This window comes from Barbus barbus, assembly GCF_936440315.1.
Source record: "Barbus barbus genome assembly, chromosome: 14".
NCBI lineage: Eukaryota > Metazoa > Chordata > Actinopteri > Cypriniformes > Cyprinidae > Barbus > Barbus barbus.
Genome location: NC_136742.1, coordinates 18,087,934 through 18,112,186, shown reverse-complemented (window position 1 = coordinate 18,112,186; position 24,253 = coordinate 18,087,934). Strand labels below are relative to the sequence as shown.

The 24,253-nt window shown below is 38.1% G+C and overlaps 1 protein-coding gene across 1 annotated transcript; it reads right to left on the bottom strand.

Annotated features, from left to right (window-relative positions):
- Positions 1 to 23,503, bottom strand: prima1 (proline rich membrane anchor 1). Its single transcript, XM_079433466.1, has 4 exons — positions 22,677 to 23,503; positions 21,640 to 21,790; positions 10,087 to 10,219; positions 1 to 2,603 (listed from the first exon to the last, which is right to left on the bottom strand). Exons 1-4 carry the CDS (start codon positions 22,767 to 22,769, stop codon positions 2,501 to 2,503), a joined length of 480 nt encoding a protein of 159 aa, XP_079289592.1. The 5' UTR covers positions 22,770 to 23,503; the 3' UTR covers positions 1 to 2,500.
- Between the last annotated feature and the right edge of the window lie 750 nt (positions 23,504 to 24,253).

Genomic DNA, 24,253 nt, shown 5'->3' with positions numbered 1-24,253 from the left:
ATGATCCAGTAGTACAATTTTATTTAAAACTAAAAAAGTCAGTAAGTTGCAATTAAATTAGTTCAATGCAGAATATATAATAGTTTTACATTTTGGTATGTGATGCATACATTATGCAACAACCTCTGATTCAAATATACATTAATGGCTTGTTCCAGACAAACAATAACACTTAATTCTGTTCTGACGACACATCGACTTATACTTATCCCTATAAACATTTTCTCTTACTCTGTACACACAATAGACTGTCAAGAAGGCAAATATTGATATGTACATTCATGCAATACAATTCTGAGTACATTATACAGTATAATATGTACAGTATAATACACATATCTTCAATTCATATATCTTGTTAAACGGGTGAATGACTGTACAGTAGATTGTGAGAATGTTTTACAGATGAAGAGGGATATTTGTTCACACAAGCTTGTATGTTATGTAAACATCATTGCTCAGTTGTATATTATGATTCATAGTTCAGTGTTACTATGCATGACTGTTTTCTACAACAAGCTCCTGTCTACAAAAAAGGGGGGTGGGAGGGATCTAGACACTTTCTATATACAGTTCCAATGAAAAATAAAAGAAGCAATAGAGAGGATCTGGTTAAGAGTGATACAAGCTAAATTTAGGGTTAAGCTTGTTTCATGAATCGGCTTGATACATCTTTTAAAGCATCCACTAACCCACATAAAATCACAGTATTAACAACTTAATAAAAAAAAAAAAAAACTTTAAACCCTCTTCGTAAAAGCTTGCAACATCCTAGCTTTTATGAGATGCTAAAAAAGGTCAAGAAGAGACTTGATGTGAATCTAGAATGATTTGCAAACATTTCAAAGAGATGGACCACAAATGTTGACGTGAATCACTAATCAAATCACTGTTTTCTGTTATATTAGCCATACTGATTTGAGGAAATGACTGACTAATGTAAAATCGATATATTTTCCATTGTATTAATAATAAAAAAAAAAAACTACAACAAACCCTATTTAATACATTTGAAATTATTTAAAATTCAAAATGTAATTTTATGTAACCATTTTATCTAATTTCCCATTTGTAATATATATCTAATTGGTGCAAAATTATGGACCACTTTCATGAACAAATTGCGAATGGTTTCAACTGAAAGGGTATGTGCAACTACTAAAAGGTAAACTGATATTGGACATCCATTATATTGTGTGCATTTCATATAAATGTAGCAAGAAAGCCAAATTAGTAAAAGAATGATGCGCCATATATCAGGACCATCTGTTATAAGATAACATTAGTCAGTTTTTAATACTTGTGTGTGTAAATATTGGATGTTTATTGGAAGATAATGGATATTTAATTGTGAACACTTGTTTTGAAATGTCTTTTGTCTAGAGACAATTTTATGGCAACGATTTACCCTTTAAGAGCACTATTTCCTAAAGAGTGCTTTCCTATAATGGAACTCACACCTATTATGATTTTTAAAATCTCAACTACTCAATCAATTATTCATCTCAAAATAAAACGTTATCCATATTTCATACTGTACATAATGTTGTCTACGCATCCAAACATTGCTTTGACATTCACAAAACCTAACAATTTTAGTTTATGGTGCATTTTATCTTCAGACAAAATAGTACAGATTTTAATATCAGCTATTTATCAGCCATAACATGAAATTATTCATCAATCCATCCCTAAAACTAATCCATCATGCCTGTTGTTGTTTTTTAATGTATTTATAATTAGATCTCTTTCGCATGTGGGCTACACCATCAGACAAATTTGAATACAGATGTATAGAACGATCAGACTACAGTCTGCTAACTATTAGCAATGCTAACGCTAGCCTTGTGGTTTTTGTATTATAAACATGCACCTCAAGAACTCCATCCTTTCCACTTGCATAGTAACACAAACCGCAATAAATTTCTGGGTGTTTAAGGAAAACATTTAGTATTCTCTATTGTATATTTTGGTACACAAAATACAGGATCATCCAATCCCATCTGTTGATTGTATCAAAACAATGGGGCCAATGCAGTAATTTAACCATTAAACACTCACACAATCTACATGAGGTGAGACAACCCTTAATGTTTAATGAGGAACACTGCAAAGACAGAGTTAAAGACAAGAGAAGACAGGAATTTTAAAATATCATTGCATTCAACAGAAAGTGCATGCGTTTATTTAGTTGTTGTTGTTGTATATTGTCCTCAAAGGGGCCCCGGGGGGGCGCCAGGTTGAGTCTCGTGATACTCGTGCAGCTGCCAGCATCGCTAAGAATTTCCATGACTCCTCAAAACCTGCTTATACTTGCCTATACATGTCAGTCATTACGTATTCACTTTTGTCTTTTCTTTAAACATCATTTTAGGTCCCAAGAAGGGCAGCCGTGAGGTTTACCATTCCTAAATTCATAATTTACCTTGCGTCCATCTCATAAACCCAAACAGAGATGGTGGTGCTGTAGGGTACAGAATGTTCAGCTGTAGCATGGCCACTATACTCCAGTGTTATTGGTTTCCACTACCTGCTGTTTACAGCGTGAGCTCATGGCATACTCCCCTCGGCTTGTGCCGTTCTCTTCTTTTCGAAGGGGTTTCCTGGAAAAGAGAACAAAAAGATTAAGCTTCAAACGACTATTTTTGCTCAGACTGAGGATGCTATTGATCGGGTTGCAGAGGCTTGAGCTTAGTGCAAAGAAATACAATGTCTCAAAGGCAAACAGAAAAACTAGGAAAGGAAAACAGAGTATTATAGCAGGTTAAATTTGAATTATGCTTTTTTCAGCGAACCATATTTGTTCTGTTTTATAATCAGTGTTTCAGGAAGCCCCAGTGCACACTTTTAGATGCTCCTTGAGACACTAACAAAGTCTGGGTTGATAAACAGCAGCACAGGTCATCACAGTGAGTTATTCTGCAGTTTAAATGACTTCCAGCAAGCCGTAATGGCTGCTGGACTTAAAAAGCTGTGGTATGCGCTCTGGCCTATCCATTCTTTATTTTTACGATTTGAAATATGCAACCTGCCTGCAGCCAATTGCCTTCATAACTGCATTAAAATCCAGAGCTGGCCAAACAGCGGAGCACGCTGATCCAATCTGTTGATATTTTGTTAAATCATGTCAGTCTCTACCATTATTGACTTAATGGTAGAGAGGGCCTGAGGTAAGAGCTGAGAGATGGATGCTGGGGATACACATTCTGTAAGATGCCAAAATTAATATCAGTAAAGATTGGAATTAGTTGGGGCATATTTAATGCTTCAGCTTTTGCAAAGTAAGGCTGTACAGAAAGGGGCCACATGAAAGCAGCTATCGACAATGTTCAATAAGCTAATGGAGTAGCTTGATGCCAAACTACCACGTCATTGCTAAAACGACACATTCATACAATAGTGCTCAGCGACTGGTTTATGGATGTAAAAATGCCTTTCAGAATCTCCATAGTGAAACTGATTTTTAACAATACCTGATAAATATTTTAAGACAGCCTTAATATAACTCGAAGGTTAAGTGCTGAAGTATGCCTCCGTAGAAACCATTAGCCTGCTTCCTTTTTTAGTAAATCCTAATTAAATGAAATCCACTAAGATGACAGTTACCATGGAAATGACACTTAAGTTCACTAAATTCACAAACTACTGAAATTTCTATCAAACTGATAACTAGAGGATTGCTCAACAGCACAGCAATATAATATAACACTACAATATATACACTACCATTCAAAAGTTTGGGTATTTTTGCTTTGTATCAAATGTTGCAGTTATTCAGCTCAGAGCTGTCTGGGTTTCAAGGCTTAGAATTGTGTGGAAATTAAAAAATGTGAATTTGACTTATAAAAAGTGTGCAGTCACTGAGTTCTACAGTAAATGCACCAGAAGCTTAAACAATAACAGTAAATACCAGAACGAGAGGATTCCACATCACATTAATGATTAGGTCAGGAAAAATATAAATGGTCATGAGACAGAAAACAGCCTGACCTTTAAAGAGCCCATCTCTACTGTCTGTAGCACTCTGGGGTCTGTCTGGACGACAAGTCTAATTTCATAAACAGGGCTTGAGCTCATTAAAATTGACCCGTTTCTTCCAGAGAAATACACATGAGATAGCAACTTGTTGAATGAAGGCTGCTTTTGCAGAAATGACAAGATAAAGAGCATCTGTTTTAGCTGACCCATATGAAATGTCATTGGTGTGTGGAGCTGAGCTACAACTTCAACATCCGTCATTTAAACATGGTAAAATGTTCATGTTTTTTAACCTTGTTAATATTTATTAAAGAATTCTAACAAAAATTAAGAATAAAAATGTTTTCTACATTTATAATAGTGTTACTTGAGCACCAAATCAGCATATTAGAATGATTTCTGAAAGATCATGTGGCACTGAAGACTGGAGTAATGACTACTGAAAACATTACATTAAAATACTACAGAATACAGTTTTTGAATTGCAATAATTGTTCACAATATTACTGTATGTTCTGTATTTTTGATCAAATAAATGCAGCCTTGCTAACAAACAAACATAAAATCTTTCCAATCTCTCACTATTTCTCTAATGGTAGTATAACCGTTTCAAAGGATAGCTCATAGTAAACATGGTCCAAATTTGTTGACTTTCATAGTATGGGGAAAAACAGTTGAAACATTCTTCAAAATATCTTCTTTTGTGCTCTGCAGAAGAAAAGGTCATATTGTCTGGAATGACAGGGGGGTGAGTAAATAACAGGAGTTTTCATTTTTGTGTGCATTATCACTTACTTTACTATTTCTGCTGTTTGATTAGACAGCATGATGAACATAGACCTTGTTCCTGCTCTTCAGCTTTAAAGAAGACCTAGTGTTTCAAACCTTGAGCGACAAATACAGCTATACCTTCAACTGAATTCCTTGTCGAGATTGATTAAATGTTCAGAGGTAGCCAGCGCTCATCTGTTGAGATAAACACAGTCTCTGTCTCTTGGGCAGAACTGATGAGACAATCCCGTAGCTCTGCAGGGGCCATCTGTCACAAGATGCCCCAGGCTGCAGGGCTTTCCTATAAAGACATCCTCTTGCTTTGCATGATTTACACATGGGAAAAACTCTGCCTCATCTGATTTTTGAGGGGTGGAGTAGGGAGGGAGGAGGATAGCAAGAAAAAAAATGTGAAGGAAACAAGGTCTTGCCATCCTCCTTCCTTTCAGAAGTCAACACACAGGGAGAAATAAAATAGTTACATTATCCTTGACATAACATTAAATAGAACATAATTAGTTTAACTAAACACAAAGTTTGTAGAAGCATATTATAAATAAAAGAAGAGCTATAGAGCTGTACTTAAGAGCAGGGCCATTTAAGGACTGGTCTTTGTCTATTTGACACGCTTGACAGCTGGACAAATGAAGAACAATTCGATGCAAAAATGCTGACTCCATAATGAAGTATCAGATTCTTCAAGCAAAGAAGGCCCTTTGGATTGATCACATCATCCCTGTCTTCTCAATTCACGTACATCCTGTCTGGAAGTCCACTGCATAAAACTACCTTTTATGCTTTTTCAGCTAAACAGTAATTTTCCACTGAGAGCTTGTTTCTGTCCCCCCTCCAACCTGCTAAAGGCTCATGGACTCCAGCAGTCGTGCGGATGTCCCTCAAGTCGTGTTGCTCTACTGCACCGTGTTCAGATGCCCTCACAGTCGCCCAATTTCTCTGTGGACCGCTCAGCTTATGTAACGTGCCAGGACGGGAAGCCAAAAACTCCTTTATCTTTCCCTTGAATCAGCACTGAGCCTGCTTGCTTGCACACTCTCTCGCTCGGTTTCTGCTCTCTTTACCACCTTTTCTCCCTGATGGACAGCAACACCTGAGAGGTCCTCGTGGCCATTCCCCAGACATTTCAGCACACTGTTCGGATGCCTGGGTCGTACGTGACCTCTCCTCTGAGATCAACATATAAATCCTATGGGAAAATGTGGGCCAAAAATGTCTCGGGGACTAAAATAAATGCTGATCAGGAAGGATAAGTTCTGAAGCATAGCTGAAGTTCAAAAAACAAGCGATAACTTGTAAGAGGCGTTCTCTTCCTGTGTAGATGCCTAAAAACTATTTATACTGTAATGACAAAGATTTTTTTTTTTTATGATGATTTTGAATATGTTAAAGTTTGGTTTCAAAGACATGCTATAACAGTGTGAAACTATTCATTTCTTTATTGAGTGTACCTTTAAAATTCAAAGCTGAATGGAATCTACATAAACAGTCATGCACTCATATATCACTCAAGGTTTCTTGTTTGGTAAATACAGAGTTGGATCTGCAGTGGTTTAGTTTGTCTTTTCTCATTGAAAAGAAGCCTGGAATATCACTGCAAAACCTAAAAAAAAGCCACATCCTCACCTCCAAATGTGGGCCTGGGCCCTTAATAATACATGACATGTAGTACACACATGGCAGAGAGCGACACAAAACATTACAGGTAAAGGTAAACATTTTATAACCTGGCTCTTTGGAATAGGCACCAGAATTTATTAATTTCCTCTGAAAATAAACAGAGTGGGCTGAGATTCTTTCCATAGGACTGTAGGTTCAATGGATAAGGTAAATGATGCTGTACAACTGTTATGCAGCATGTTCCCATCAAATCTTAATAAACTGGAAAGAATATTTAGATGTCATTAATCATAATACTCAACTATGTTTTATCACAGTATCACAATTAAACACACGTAGAAGTAATAAAAAAAATTCTCTTCTAACAAAAAAACAGCAAATTTTGGAACAACATTATCCCAAGTTTCCCCCGATATCTCGTCAAAATCTTTTTAATAAAGCATATTTAACAAAACATAAGTTGTCTAATAGTAGTACTGTCTAGAATGTTTATTACCCTTAAGCACGAGTGCAACACATACACTCAAATATTAATCAATAAGAGATGTTTACCAAGGTGTATTTTCTTCCCTGTGTAAAAAACTGACAGTACCTAATTTTGCTAATATTTCAGAGACAATTTTAGCTTTTTAAACACAAGCCTAAATCTAAATAGCATTTTAAATGTGAATGAAGTTCACCCAAAAAGTTATTTTAGGATTACTTATTTGTTATTTTAAAGACGAACTGAAGTTATGTTTGCCCATCTTATCTTGAGGACTCTGAATGTTTTTGTTTAGAGTCTTCGTTATCATAATTACACTACCGGTCACTGACCAGGATGTTTTATCATTCGTTTACAGCGGTCAAAAATCACAAAGCACCGCATTTCTCTCCTCTAAGATCTATTCTTCACTATATGCACTGAGCAACTTTTCAACAAAACTGCTTTAACTTTCCCCTCCAGTGCCTCTAATTCCATTAAACTCATTACAATAAGTGAGCCACACCAGGCTTCAGCATGCAGAAGCCATAAAGCAATGATTGGGGTAATAATCCGAGCCTTCACTGGGACATTTTAGCGACTGTTTGAAGAAGCACCATTTGCGGTGCATCGGTCATTGGGCATGGCTAAATGATGTGTTCGCATGCATATAAAAGGAAGACATTAAACATGTCTCTCTCTTCATTTTGGCAGACTGGGCAAGCTCATTAGTGGGGAAATAGCTGCCAGCTGGGTTTTCCTTTGGGAGTTGGCTTCCTTATACCAAGTTCTCAGGCAAAAAAGAGGCAATGTGTAACAAACGAATTCACCAAGTGAAATGATTCCAAAACAGAGCTCATAACAAGTCCCCATTTAATAGCCAGGAGGGGATGTTCCACAGCTTTCATAAATAAAATATTAATTTCCAGAAGACTGGAATGTTTTAACATTAACAGATTGGATCCACCTCCACTAGTTTCACTGGAAAATCTGAATAGTTTCAATTTAATGAGAGTAGCTTCGGGATGACACGAACCAGGCCAAATATAGTCAACTGATGCTTATCACATGGACTCTGTTTTTTGGGGGGGTGAGGCAATCAGTTCTGGTCCTGCAAGCCAATTTGTCAATAAAGCATTCCAGTCGTGCTAAAATATACAGTTATGATGCAGCTATAACAACCGTGATGCAAATCACCTTTCACAAAACTATGATTAATGAAACTGCGTCCTTAATGTTTTAATTACGCTGTTACCATTTATCACAAGCAATAAGGCACAAAAGGTTGTGCAACTATGGTCACAGTTGCAAGTAATTTCAGTGTGCTGACTCTTCATTTGTGAATTTTACAGAAAATACTGCAGAAACTTATTGCATAATTTCCTCCTCCTTTTTGTCATTGGAATGCCCTGGTTACCACTTGCATGAGACTCCTATGGGCCAAAAATGACTTGCAAGCCATGCAACCAGCCATTAGGGCCTGGCTTCACAGACAGGGCTTAGGCTAAACCAGGATTAGGCCATAGTTCAATTAGGACATTTGAGTCATTTTCATAAACGTGCTTTGAAAAAAAACATTACTGGTGTGCATCTTGAGACAAAACAAATGCACTGATATATTTTAAGATCAGTTAAAGATTCTTTCAGTTGAACCAGCTCAGACTTATATTTTAGTCTGGGACTAGGCTTAAGCCTTGTCTGTGAAACTGGGGGTAAATGTTTTATAGATGAAACCTGATGATACCTCCCATGTTGAACCACCAAATTAGGAGTGTTGTGGTTAAAGATTGAAATGCTTGAGGATGGTTGGACACCAGCTGATGATGCCAGCAAGGATGAGGCATCTAATGATATATCATCATCCTAAACCAACTGTGAATTCACTTTTGCAAATAATTGATCTTTTGTATATTTCACAATCAGCACCCAAAAACTAGAAAGGTTTAAACAAATATGAGGAGGAGGAGAACACCTGCAGTGATAAATCCTCATGACAAAAGTTCCAGTGACATGCTGTACTATCGCAAGTAAAAATGGTCTCTCAGTGGCTCTCTTTTGAATTAAATTTTCTTCTCTTTATGGCCAGTCTTGGCTTTATATGGGATTTTATTACACGGTCAAGTTTTCACAAAATGGTATGCAGCCAAAATGTTTGAGTTAACACCACAGCTCATGAATTTAAAAAAGTGTTGAAGCTACTGCAGAAAGTGATAGCCTATATTAAAGGTCAATGCTTGTTCCTTAAATAAAAAAGGTTTACTAAATCCAACCTGGCAGCTGAAAGCTTTTATTATTACCTAGAAGAGAAATAAAAAGAAATACGATACAGCAAAATGCAAAATAGCAATACATCTGCTAAATCTATGATTTGTCATAGTTTAGCTCTGGATGTATCAAAGACAGTCAGGGAGACTCTTTCCTTTTTCGCTGTGTGAGTGATTTGGACTGTCTGAGGCCATTTCCCTGTCTGCAGCTGATTTGACAGGCCTCTCAGTTATTCCCTTGACAGCATGTCACTAGTACCAAACCAAAAGAGCAGCTTAAGGCTGACACACCACGCTATGCTTATGTCTGCTACGGCACCATCAGTACAAAACACATTCCTTTTCCTAACCATAAATTATAATCATTGTTTTTCCTAATGTAGGAAGGCGACAGCCTCATGTCATCTCAACTAAAATAACAACATTAACAATTCATGTTTCAGATAAGAAGTGGAGATATCATCTTTTTGCTTAAGGAAGCATGAAGCGGACACAGATAAAACGCTAAAGGAATTTTCTCTGTTTACCTGTAGGCTTGTATGGTGCTTTAAAAAACCTAAAGGTTTAGTTCACTCAGAAATGTACATTTATTCATTTTACATTTATTTTATTTAAATATAATTTTTATATTTTATTTACATATACATTTATTTATAATCATTTACTCACCCTCATGTCGTTCCAAACCTGTATGATTCAAGAAAGAACAGCATAACAAACAGAGGCAATGACCAAACCATACCTCTAATGCCCAAAATGCTGTGCATTTAATATTACATGGCCAAAATTATATAAAATGTGTAATAAATTAAAAAAATTACATAATTCTCACATTTTACTAACTTCTGTTTTTGTTTTTTTAGATCTGGCTTTGAAAATGAAAACAAGTAAAAATCAACCAATACAAGAGACAGAAATAAATGCAGAAATACATAAATACATTTGGCATAAAATATCTCAAACTATTGAGATCACCTCTTGATGGCCTTGTAGCAAATGATGGCAGTCAGGAGGAGGAAGACCACGGATGCACAGCTTACTGTCCCCAATACTAAGATCTCCATCTCTCTCCTCCATGGCGTTATGGGGGATACAGTGGAGGGAGCCACTGGAAGAGAGACGAAGTGTTAAAAGCACACAGAGCATAGAACAATAAATGAAGAAACAGGATATGCAGGATAGGGATGTGCAAAACTGCATCAACTAGTGGGTCTTAAGGAAGCCCTGAAACAGCTAGACGAAGAGCAACAGAATGCAGGGTTCTCATTTTATTTTACACTTTACATGCCATCTAAAGAAAAATCTCAATGCTCATGGCAAAAAAAAACACAACACAAAACAGTGAGATGGCCAAAGACACCTGTGTACATAGACCAACATTTATTAACTATTTCTGGAGCTCAGTTATACAGCAAGATCATAGGCGTTATACAATTTGTCATAAAAGTGGTGCTTTGATGCCTGTAGCAAAAGTAAATTTAAAGACGCAAATTCATAAAGCACATTTGACAGTTAGAAAAGCCAGCTTCACTAGTTAATTAGTCAGTTGTTGGACCTGTCCCTAATGTAGAGAACTGTACTTCTACCATTATCACTCTCATACTGGTCTCTTATACCAATACAGTCTGATTGCCCAATCACAAGGCTGCAGCATTCTGCTCTACTCCATTTATCATTCCATATCCGAGAGGTGCTTTATTTGGACCATTACACAGCCGTCTCATCCAGAAACATATTAGTGCTTCAGGCTGCTCTACCTTTCCCACCACTTTAAAGTTTGGATGAGTTTTCTCTGGTTGGGAATTGATAGTGGCACCCAGCTTTAGTGAGCAGTTTTAATGGTACTTATAAAAATGCACAGGAGAAGGCTAATTAACAAGTTCACTCCCCTCATGAGCACACGGGGCTACTGCCTCTTCTCTCTCACTCTCTCTTCCTCTAGATCTTCATTTATCGCTTTCCATTATAGCATGCCTCACTGTCTCTCTCGTTCGGTTTGCTTTTCTTTCTAAATAAATACCTTTGAGAATTGAGCCTCAGAATCAGATGTATCTGTTCTGAAACTCTGGCTGTTGAGTCAGTATTTGGGATTGACAAGCACATTTATTAATAACTGTGAGTCTCAAATTCTGTTCATGTAACAGCTTACAACAGCAGCTCAAATACTGTCTGTATCAGAGTATGTGAGCGGAGTGGAGCGGCAACAATGCTCCGAGCATTTAATAATCACTCCCCTCCAGCTCCGCTCTGGGTTCACCATTTCCTGCTCCCGCTCCACTCCTCACTCAGCTGATTAGAAACACCGCTCCGCGGCAAAAGTATTTCAGTATGTTTGAAATATCACAGTTCTGATCTTAACGTATATTAAAAGCAATAAAATAAGAGGAGCGTTTCAAAGTGGCTTATTGGAACATAGTGTGCAGACTTTTTTCCTACCACATGAGCTAATAACATGTCAGCATTAAAAGGTATAATTGCTGCTTTTTGCAGTGCAAATTGTTTGTATTGAAAATAACTAAGTTTTCGTCAGTTATTTTACCTACGGATCGCTGCATTTCTTACAAATTTCTGCTCATTCAAAATCGGATACAGATGAAGTAGCACTGTAAAACTACATTTGTTGGAATGCATTATTGAGAGAGCGATTGCTTGTGAATAAGTGTTGTACCTGTTTAAATCATGCTTTCACCTGAACATATTCAGTATTTAGAAGGAACAAACAAATTCCTTGAGAATTATAACTTCCCGCTCATGTCCATTGCTGTCATCATAACCTTCACATTCTTTCTGATTTGAGTGATCCTTCTCTATCAAGCTAGCTAAATATGTTTAACATGAATTTTTAATAAATATGCAGCTAAATTACGGGCCGTTTGCATGAATTGTACTCATGATGGAGCGGTGGTAAAGTGCTCTTGGAGCGAGTGAAAACCAACGAAGCTTTAGACTTTTTTTAAAAATCCGCTCCTCCCTCCATTCAAAATCGCACCGCTCCACTCCATGCTCCGCTCACATACTCTGGTCTTTAGTGAGTGGAAAGGGGAAGCTGGTGCCGGAGACCATTCTGGAATCATTCCACACATTTTCTCCTCCAAAAAGTCACTAAAGCTTGGTTCTGGTCTTGAACAGTCTAGAACCAATTATGTCAAAGGCCAGGAGGCCAAAAACAGCTCAGTCTAGTAAGAATCACGCAAATAAAACTAGAATGCATGTTAAATTCACAACCTGTTCCTGTGTACGTTACTTTATGAAATAATTCTTCTATGCTTAACCAAGCCTGCATTTGTTTGATAAAAAAAATATAGTAGTATTGTTAAATATTGTTAAAATGTAAAATAACTTTATTTTAATATTTGTTTAATGTAAGCTTAAATTTTTAGCAGCCATAAATCCAGTCTTCTGTGTCAAAGTGATTTCCTTCAGAAATCATTCTAATATACGGATTTGGTGGAAACTGGTCTTAATATTTTCAAGGTTGAAAAGCGTTGTGCTACTTAGTATTTTTGTGGAAACCGTGATCAATGTTTTTCAGTAATCTTGAAAAATTTAAAATTCATAACATCTATTTGAAATATAATCTTTCTGTAACAATGCAAGTCTTTGCTGTCACCTTTGATTAATTGAATGGGTCCCTGATGAAAAGTACAGATTTATAAAAATAAAAAAAGAAAAAGAAAACGACCTCAAACTTTTAAACAGTTGTATTATTATTATTATTATTATTATTATTATATCATTATTAAAGTATATGTGTGAACTCATTATACTCATGTATTCTTACCCATTGCATCAAAATCATCTGGTAATCTCAGATATGTTGAATCAAACATTAAACTTGATTTGGTAAATCATAGTTAAGGAAGTTAGTGAAAACGTGGGTTAGTTTTGAGAAAGGTTCACCATTCTTACCAGCTGAGCATTGGCTCCAGCACAAGAATCAGCATTGTTTCAATGGAAAAGAGCAGTGGTACACTGTGACACTGTTACATAGAAGATATACTACAAATATCACTCTCTGTAATTTCTCATTATTCTCACAAACCACCCATTAATTAAAAGGAGTGAGGTATTAGCCAGGTGCTTCAGAGTATAAATCACTGAATAATTGTCCCTTGGGTCGAGACCACTGCATCAGCAACTTCATATGGGCTTCTCTCTTGCTGTTTATCATCCTGATCGATGCACCAAAGCCTCACTATTTGGAATGGACGGAAGAAACGCAAACACAACTGCGGAAATAATTCAGAGCAGAAAGTAACTCTTGTATTGATTACCAAGTCAGATTCTTTACTGATGAACTATGACACACCCAGAAATCAAAATAAATTATAGAGAAGGCAGAAAGCTTCAGGGCAAGTGAACAGGTCTAGACGAAGATGACCTCAGTGACCTTATTTAAATGAACAAGTCTACTTTGACAATTAAATATCTACAAGAGGACATACAGTAAACAGTCAACATTTGAAGTGGATTAAAAAAGTTCAAAGTTGTCCTAAGACAAGAACACATTTTGGTTTTAGGACACTTTTGATGAAAGGTTTTGTTCCACTTTAAATGTTGACTAGTGTATACTGGTAGATTATACATCTTTAATACTTACTTTAAGACACCATACAGCAAGTGCATTTCCCAGTGATTTTATTTCCTCTTATTTCAACACAAAATTTGTCTGCTTGTATAAGCTTCTGTTTGTCTTCTGCACATGCTCTATCTCTGATAACTTAGAGCAAAGAGCGAAATGACTAAAATTTGATAATGAGTGTACTGTCTGCCTGGAAGAAAGGTCTGTCCTCAGAAGACTCCTTAGTCTCAGATGGCCCAACAAACGCTATGTGTTTACCGAGAAATGATGGCTGCCCCAAAAAGATGACCTGCAGAGGCAAAGAGCGTCTAGCTTGAGCGAACTCAGTAATTGGACCCTTGTGCATCTGTTGGGAATGTATGGCGCATGCAATGGGAAAAGGGACACTGTGATCCAAAAGGAGGTGCTTAGACTCCTCCTTTTGGATCTCTCTTGGCTTAGAAGGATGAAAATTCTGTTATCATTTACTCATCCACGTGTTGATACAAAAGATACATGTCTCTGTACATTTTTGTTCATACAATGAAAGTCAATCGGACCATTATATTGAAAAAAACAAGACTGGAACAACAAGAATGAGTTTACATTTCTGGGTAACTATCGCTTTAATCTAAGAAGATGCTTGCAAAGGCATCCCTTGTGCTAAAAAATTATGTCAATCCATGTTTTAAAGTAAAAACAATCAAACAATGAATTCACTGGACAAAATGTGCATCAGCTCATTAAGTTTCACCAGAAAAGGCTTATAATATCCAACATTAAAAGCATGGATGTAAAACTTTAATGTGAGTACCTGTAACTTGTACATTGTGAACAGCATTTTCTCCTGTCTATGATAAAGGAGCGGCAGACAGATATCAGAGGTTCGGTCTCATGAAGGCAGAGCGAACCAGGCCTATTAGATTAGGCTATTTTTGTACCTGCTCTCCTGTTTAATGGAGTTACATGGCTCTGGATTGCCTGGGCAAAACTGATTTTAAAATAAGATGACTGACAGGCTGCCAGATATAAAAACAAACAATAACTCCATTTGAGTCGAGCGCTACACATTTTTTTGGTAAGACTGCCACAGAAAGAGCAAAATCAGGGACTTTTAAGTCATTTACGAGAATTTTCAACCCCAGACTAATTCTTACCGCTCAGAGTATGAGCTCATCATTTTTTTATTCACTCTCACTCTCTCCTCGGTTGCAGTACCATCTGCTGATTTCTTCATACTTGAATGTTATCAGATATTACACAAGCAAGAAGTGGCTGCGACTGGTTTTGATTTCACAGATATTTAGGTGCCGTTAGGCATGTTGAGACCTTCATTCTGCAGACCGGGATCACCTACGATTTAACTGAAAGCCCCCACTTTATATCCTTTGTCGCCTGAGCCACAGACCTCTTGCATTTGATCGCAAGTGCAGGTAGGGAGGGCCTCTGCTCTCCTTCTACAATGAGAAAGTCTGCAGGCAGAGGGAGGGAGCAATCGTGGGCCTCCATCCCTGTAGGTGGCTCATCCACACTCATGACAAAGTGCATCCGAGCAAAGGTCAGTGCAGAGCCTGCAGGCAACTGCTGCTTCCCCCATCCTACCTAGTTAGTCATACTCAAACAGGAAAAACATCACTCCATCGTCCAATGACGATGAGTGGTGAAATTAAAAAAATGAAAAGAGAGTACAAGATGATTCAAAAGCTGTGGGGGTGTGGAAAGCTAGATGAGACGGTGAGGGTGATCGATGAAGGCGACTCTCCAAAGTCTCTGGCACACATCCTAAAGCCCTCTTTAATTAAAGCTAGGAGCCTGGTGCAGGGCCAGACCTGCGAGCACGTCCTGTCCGTTCGGTTGTGGGGATGTGATGGAGCCAGACCGTGACTCCTGACGTTCCACCACAACTCCTGACATTTGCCAGCGGCATTGAGCTGGATGCTCAAGAGGAAGAACATGAGATAGAAAAAAAATATTACGTGACTTCAGCAGTGTCTTCTGTTTATATCTACACATGTACATAATCACTATGCTTTTATCAACAATTTCTTTGATTTTGTTTGTTTTTCAAAACATCAGTATACTTACTCAGGATAGTCATTAACGGTCAATTTTTGAGTTACAGTAAACATTGTTACATCATTTGCTTGCTAAATGTTCCAGGCAGCTCTTGCTACACCACTGAAATCTAGTCCCGCCCAGATAGGAATGTCTGTGGATATTTTTCATAACACTTCTCATTTATTTTGACCTTTGGTGAATACCGTAAGCTAATTTTCTCGTTGTGCAGCCTGGTGCACTTTCATTATGAATTTAGACCTTTTGCCAAGTTTCTGAGTGAAATAACAGTTGGTCGTTCCGACTGCCTGCTGGCATCCCATCCAACATAAAAAGCTAATTAAATCAATAAGGAGAGCCCGGTCCCGGAAACTGCTCAGAAAGGCCACTGTAGGTCACGATTCTTACCTAAATTAATTCCTTCCCTTAATTATATACAAACATTATAAATAAATGTACCACCCACATTCAAACAACAGACCAACCTGCTTCATAGTAGTAATTACAGAGATCCCAATCCCACCTGAATCAGACATTTTATGAAATAATTTTAATATAATTCCGAAAACGAATTCCATTGGATCAGTACTTACTTAGTGATTAGGGCTCCGACAGCTTCTGGTTCTCTTTTACAATATTTCGGTTTAATTATTGATATACTTTTCTACAGTTTAAAGTCGCAATGAAATGCAAGTATAGATCTTTACTTCCATTTGAAATGAAAAATAAAATCAAATGGGCAGGGACTTGGTTCTATCCATCGGTTGATGATTAGATTTTGACCATTGCACTCAAAAATAGAGGCAGATCAGAATACAAGCTTGCAACTTACAAGTCTGACATTTGACAGGAAGATCAAGTTATGACATTTTGATTTATAATTACAAAGTATGCATAGATGAACCATTCACAGGCCTTTAGAACATTTCGAATATGAGTGATTATAACAACCAAAAATTTTGGTATATGAATTTGTAAAGAACTGCCCGACCAGAAACACAATCGATCTTCAAACATATGGTATACTGAAGTAAGCCTATTCACACAGGTGACAAAACAACTCAGCAAAGACATGACACAATGTACAAAGTACACAACATTAAATCTCGATTCCAATCAGGGCAGAAATTTGTTTTATCTCCAGAGATATGTGCCCATCCCAGATAGTATTGTTTATAGCGACAGTTTTAAAAGCCCAGCATGTTACTCCTACCTGGCACTTTACTAACTATCTTTATACTGTAGATGTTACCTTCCTCTTTTTATCATATTAACAGAAATGCAGAGTCCACACATGTATCATAAAGTGTACTGTATCATGAGTTAGTTGGCAACAAATTTAAAAAAAACTAAAAAGGTGAAGAAATCCCTAGTAAGGATTTATTTTACATTTTCAAATACAGAAAAAGGAACACTACAAATAAAACATTCAAACTAAATGCAAAGTGCTGCATCATGAGAATCGTGATCAGCTTCTCTAGTATGTAATTAACCTAAACTGGAGAGTATTAATCAGCAGTGCATAAAAAAAGCTTTATGGCCTCCCTTCCAATTTGAGACTATTTGAGGGTCTTGAACTTATTTGCAGCTTAGAGTACCGTTGTGTGCACAGAGCAACTGCATGACTTTCCGCCAGTGATTGTCAATCTGCTAATGCTCCTCGATTACCAATGTCCTCTCAAATAAGATAAACTGGATCATGGGGAATCAATCCATGCAACATTAGCAGATAGGCTCGACAACACATTGGACAGAGGGGAAGGTGAATGCACGAGTGTGTGAGTAGAGGTGAATGGCTCCTGATTCATCAGATTCTCTACTTTATGCCAGGTGAATTTCTCAATTTCACAGTCAGCGAAAATGTCAGTGAGTGTTACACCCCTCATCCTTCTGCGCTATGGTCCAGTCATCAGACAGCGGACAAGATCTTGTGAGTATGAGGAAGGGTAGCTTTAAATTTCCTCCAGTGTTTGGAAATATATTTGAACAACAATAGAATGAAACATCTGATACCTAAAATGAAAACAAAAAGTGTAAATGAGCCAGGTTCACCAGCTTCTTTGATCCACACCTAGAAACACTAAAATATATAAAGTAAGTGTATTCGGAAGTATATTTATCAAAAATGAAGGTTATTACACAGAGCCAAAAGTCAGTAACAGTGTATAAACACACCTCACCCAATTCACTGAGAAATAAAACAAAACAAGACACTATAATAGTTCATTGTGAGTGACCATGTTAGCATTGCATGGTCACTATCATATAAGTGTGCTGATCTTTAACTGTGGGATCCTCGATCATCCACCTATTTCATACATTGTTATATAATGTAGCACTTCATAGAAGCAGAGCCACTGACTGCCTTCCCACTGTGCAGGACAATTTTACACTTCTGACACAGCAATTTTCCCTATAGCAAGCTATCCTACTTGCACACATTTGAATAATTCAGAAGTGTGATAAGAGGGAAATTTTTCTGCAGTTGGTCACAGTGTACAAGCAGAAACATTGCCTGGTATTTCAGAAATGTGCCGTCACCTGCTGTGGTTTCACCTGATGGGAAGATATGGAAAGACAAATGTGTTTCGCTTTATTTGTGTTTTGTATCACAATGTGTTTTTGATTTGGCTACACTTAATTACTTCCTAAGACACTGAAACGCTTAATTACTGTTGACATGCTTTGAATTAGCAAAAACAGGCAGATACACTTGCAAGAAAAAACAGCCCTCTGGACAGGGAGACATTAGCTTTGCTTTTTCTCTCCTTTACTTTGATTGTCAGGAGGGGGAGTCAAGCCGACAGGCCCGGAGGGAGAACGCCTGACAAGAGGAGAGAAGTACTTGCCATTTCAAAGCTCTGTGTTATTCTGTTGTTTTTAGCCAGCAACTTTCTGCCTAGATTTAGGAATAACATCATGTTCCACAATACAACTAGTTCAGTGACGTATGTGTAATTGTTTATGGGTAGAGTAGCTTTATTAGTGATTAAAAAAAAATAGTCAAAACAAACCTTTAATTTACTAGATACATGATTAAAGGATCTAAAGATACAAAACCAAAAAAAGCAAAATGAAGATTATTTTCATGTGTCAAATAACCACTAAAGGGCAGATTTAAAAATACATTTTATATTTTTCATCTAATTTTAAATAATGTTATTTGGATTACCTTTAAGTGTGTGTGTTATATCATGACAAGGGTAATGTAAAAATCTTCTTTCCTTCTTGCGACCACTACTGCCACTGCAAACAATATTTTGATTGACACGTAGGTTAGCACCATAAAAATAATATCAAATTCTTCGCACCTTAAGGGAAAAGCCTGCGAATATCGGTGCTTTTAGGTTACTAGAATTTGTCACAATGGCAATCCGAGTGTCTCTGAACACCTCCGTGAGGTTAGCAGAGTTAGCCATGTGTTTCTGACTGCCACGCATGCCCTTTTTTGGGCTTAAAAGCGTGTGTTCTTTTCCAAGAGCCCAGGAGCAATTCCATCTAATCTACTTCCCCTCATCTACATCCTCAGCAGTTCTGCTAAAAATAGATTCAGACTAATCTAGAGATAAAATGTGAACACTTCGGTAATATTCTGGGTTCAATCAGTACTATGTGTCTGCTCCAATGCGGTTTATAATGAAGACAATACAATAGAAAGCAATAAAGCGTGACATTATCCATTGTGGACAATAATTGGCCTGGATGAGATGGATAAAAGAGTGTATTAATAAGCTGCTTAAAAAAATCTTATTGCTGTATTGGTATGAATCTGTACTTTAAGTTTGTTGAAATGTCAATTACTACTTTATGAATCTGTTTATCTCGCAGGATGCTCCTGATATTCAGCCAAAGTCAAACTTGCGTTTTAATCCCACTATTAGGTTTAGGGCGTTAGCGCTTCTTTTTGCAGTCAGGCCCTCTGAATCCACAACTAATACATTCCTCAGTTTAAACCTTTTATCGCTGCTTCAATAACGACAGGTGTGGGAGTCCTCATTAAACGCAACTTCCTCATGAATAATTTTAATAAGCTAATGTTAAAGCCATTTCGCCCCTAAAGGCAAAGCCTGTCACAAGCCTTCAATTGGTTACTTATCAAAAAACGCCTTTTACAGTTAAATCTTCAGCGCACATGCGGTTGTTAATAGCCATGTTGTATTTCGCCCTCAAAACATTTCATGTCACAGTATGAAAACATTATTAAAGCCTCACAGGCTGTTCATGCAAAGTATTGATTTTGTTTGCTTCATATCTGAAGATGTAGCAAGCATGTATGCATGAGGCAGGTGTTGATGCAAGGCACATACTAATGTATTTGTCATAAATTCTTACAAATGTTTTTCCCAAGAGCTTGCCGTTGTTGTGAGAGTATATTACCCGGTTTAAAGCAGAAGGCTAAAACTCCAGAAACAGATTGATTTCACAACCCTTTCAATACTGAGGCCTCATTGATCTGGCTTTCCTCAGCGCCTGACAGGGACCCCTGATGACAAATCAAAAATTTCCACCTCCTGTAATGAAGGGGATTGAGCTTTGTGTCAATTGCGAACAGCAACATAGTTTCCGGCCATGTCCATTTCTCAAAACAGGAGGTGTCAGGAAATGAAAATTGTTTCAGCAAGAAGGGCATTCTATTAAACTGCTTATAAGATACCTTCAAAACGACAACGATTAAATGAACTCGCCTGTCTTTCTGGCAAAACGTGCAGCCACAGCCAATTCATTCATTTTTGAGGGATTGAACTCACTGCAGATTCTGACATGACACTGAGATAAAATCACACTTGTTAGAGGAAATACTAGATTGCAAGATTTATGTTTGATGCACAGAAAGGTACATGAACAACTCCCTGAGGTGATACAGAGAAATGCTTTTGAGCTTACAAACTGTGTTCGATTTAAAACATTTGCAGAGGTCAAAATTTGCCAATGTTATGAACTAACTGCTATTCATAGTATTCACGTGACGTCACAGCCTTATGGGAATGCCCACCTGGAGGGCAAAACAAGGCTTTCTTCCGCTGCTAGCCAGTTTGTACTAAGCGCTAATGTACTAAGACTTAAGCGATATTAAATAGCATACGTGTTATTAATGAGGCCCACTATTTACAGGCATGCCAAATTCAAAATAGAAAACCATTTAAAGAAAATTCTTAATGTGGCATTGATATTGGAGGACCAAACTTAAAATACACTTTATTAATAAAACATGTACAGGCAAGCAGATGTAATATCAACCAACACACAAAGTTTCATGTTCAGCATTTTCCCTTAGAAAACCATTAGAAAGAAAATGCTTAACATGCACGTTGCATTCATATTCTGGGCTCAACTGCTTGCTTGTATATAGTAGGCCTTATAAAATTATTTTATACTGAATAATATCACTTTATACTTTTAATATCACTGTCTTAAGGCATTAGCGAATCTAGGCAAAATAACCATTGGGTCCATTGTCAATAATGTAGCGATGTACAGATCACTACTCACACACTGTCAAACCAAGCAGCTTTGTTTATACAATGGCCAAATCAGTCAGAACCGAATACAATACAAACATTCTTTCAGCAGAAGAAAGTCAGTCATACAGGTTTTGTATGACATGAGGGTGAGTAAATGAGAACATAATTTTGATTATTTTTTAAGCCATGTTAAGTGTTTTAGAATGTCCTGCTGTTTTGGTGATTGAAATACCATGGTAGGTAATGTATAGGGATATCAAGTGAATAAAACTTGCAGTTTGTTCATATACCTTTGTTTTTCTTCTTTTGAGAGGTGGTAAAACAGATGGAAAATTGACAGGCCTGAGCTGCAGTTCTATGGATGTTCAGCCCTCTGGGTCGCTGTGCCAGTCATGTGACTGAAAACTATGAAGTAAGACTGTAGAGACATTAGAGGGTAGCACTACTCACCAGTTGGAGCCAGAAGCCTTGGGGGTGGTGGAGGAGGGGGTGGAGGGGGTAACGGTGGATAGGGCCTACACTGGCATGGCAACTGGCAGCTCCCTTCCAGCAGTGCCACTGTGGTTTGGGAGCATGATTTCTGGAGCTCCCCTCTCGCAAACTAGAGAGAAGAACAAAGCACAGTTTAGATTTAGTTTTGTCACTTTCATCATCATGCCATGTGTAGCACAGCAAAAACTGCAATAGTAAAATGAGATTTTTCGCAATAGCCCTTAGAATTTACAATGAAGAGAACATTACAACACATGCACTCTCTCGTATTTTCTCTCCGCATGCTGGCGAATGGGAGCTCCCTCCCACTAAAGTGGAGACTGAAGGGTGTGTGGAGGCTGAGGTCTCTCTAAGAGAGCACCCACCCACACCGCAGAGTCTCAGACCCCCAGAAGAGTGGGAGTAACGAGGGGTGAACCCTGACACTGCCACCCCCTAATAGGCCATCCATGAAACACTTCTCCTAGTCTTGTGAGCTCTGTTGCCACGGGGGACAATAGTAAAGGACCAAAAGCCATGTCTCCAAAACTGAACACTGTTCAGTATCTATGACTTTAGCTGGTGCTGGAACCAAGAGGAGGGGATGCTCTTTAAATAAAACGTAGTGAATACTAGCGCACTAGACTAGTAGTAAATAGTACTATTGTAGAAATACTAGATGTGTAAGGTCAAAATATTACACACAAATATCCATGGATATTTTACTTTAAGTGTATTAAAGTGAAATCTTCCGAAACAGCTATCGAAATCTAAACATATCGATTAAAATAAAAAATTATATAAATGCCATTTATGATTTAATAGTTGCCAATTGTAATTGACAGCGTAAATATATACAAATCCATAAGTAGATCTCTAAATAATTAGATGTATTCATACATTTCAGCGCAGTAGAGAATCACACAGTGACCGCTATGCACGTGCTCATCCGCGACGCTGTTATAGAACCCGACAACGAATTATTATAAACGACTGAAATGCTCAGTCCAACTTACCTGAAATAACGGAAGAAACAGTGAGAGGAAACAGTGACTTAACAAAAACGGCAAAAAACCCAAACTGAGCGGCAATAAATTTCGGATAAACATTCCTCTTCTGTCTCTTCACAGTCCACCTGGCGAGGACGCGAGTCTGAGGCGCATAAAAGTCATTTATTATCCGCTTCTCAAGGCTTACCAACGATGTTTTCCCCGAGTTTGAGCAGACACGGTCTCTGAAACATTCTCGTCCAATTAAAGCAACAATAATTGGTGACATGGAAGGGTTTGAAGCGACATAGGAAGGACGCTAGCGCTGCTTCTGAGGAAAGTTGTTGATCCTCCGCGCGCTGCCGTGGCGCGTGCCGTATCCACCGCACAAGAGTTCTAAAGCAAAGTTCTCTCCGCGCGCGATTCTGTGTGAGCCGAGCGCTGAATCAGGATTCATTTTATGCCAGGCATGATAAGAAGATGTCAGTTTAGTTACTGACACTCAAAACGCCACGGAGAACCCACGCTGACTCGGTTAATCGCTCAAACGCCGGTGCTCAAGAAGGTCCCAAAACTGTAGACTGGGGATTCACCTCTTCATTACTTGTACAGCACCACCTGACGTGAAAGCGTCCAGCGAGAGACGCGCGCAAAGATAACGCACTATTATTAATGTGCTAGCCATTTACATTAGCGACGTAGTCACACGTTTTCTATCGCTTCCGGATTGAGATAAAGCGATGTATTTAACGAGGACCCTTGGGGTTATGTTTGGTTAGGTCACGGCGTCAGACAGTGAGCATGCATTCGGGGCGAGTTGGATGTACTCTGCAGAGTAGATGAGGCAGTGAGGGAGAGAGCCGAGGGGGAGGGGGGCAGTTTGCCATCCACAGCTTTTGTTTAGGTGGCAGAATTTTTATTTTATTTTGCGTGGTAAATTAAAGGACGTTTTCTGTGGATGTTTTACCATCCACATGGGGAACAGCAAGAAAATAATTTTTAATTAAGAGACTTCAATAAATGGTCCAAATGCGTAGTTAGTCTAATTCTGAAATAACATATGGAATGTCAAAATAAAGCAATTGTAACTGGCAGTAAAAGTGCTAAAGTACTGGAGCAAAGTGCAGTAAAATCTCGAACAGGAAATGCAGGTGCCAGTCTGTAAACACGTCTAGTTAAGTTAGGCTTGTGTCTGAATGATTATTGTTGGTTGATGGAACAAAAACGTGGGTATTTTCTAATTACTGTATGACAAAACATAACTAACGTCTCTAGATTACGTATGTAACCCTAGTTCCTCGAGGGAACGAGACGCTGCGTCCGAAAACACTATAGGGGAACGTCTTCAGCGTGAGTGGCTCTGAATATCGTGTGCAACCTATCCAATGGATGGGCGAGACTTCACGGACGGGGTGACGTAATGACCAGCTGGTATAAAAGCACGTGCAGTGTTACCACGTCAGCTTCTAGGAATAAAGCAAGCGTGGGCAGGGATGCCGGAGGTATGGCTTCGAGACGCAGCATCTCGTTCCCTCAAGGATCTAGGGTTGCATACGTAACCTAGAGACGTTCCTCTTCAGGAACTCGAGCTGCGTCCGAAAACG

Coding starts and splice junctions, on each gene's coding strand:
- prima1 (XM_079433466.1), bottom strand. CDS start 22,769: ATGTTTATCCGAAATTTATTGCCGCTCAGTTTGGGTTTTTTGCCGTTT. Junction 21,791..22,676: donor TGTTTCTTCCGTTATTTCAG/GTAAGTTGGACT, acceptor TCTTCTCTCTAG/TTTGCGAGAGGGGAGCTCCA. Junction 2,604..10,086: donor TGCTACAAGGCCATCAAGAG/GTGATCTCAATA, acceptor TCTCTTTTCCAG/GAAACCCCTTCGAAAAGAAG.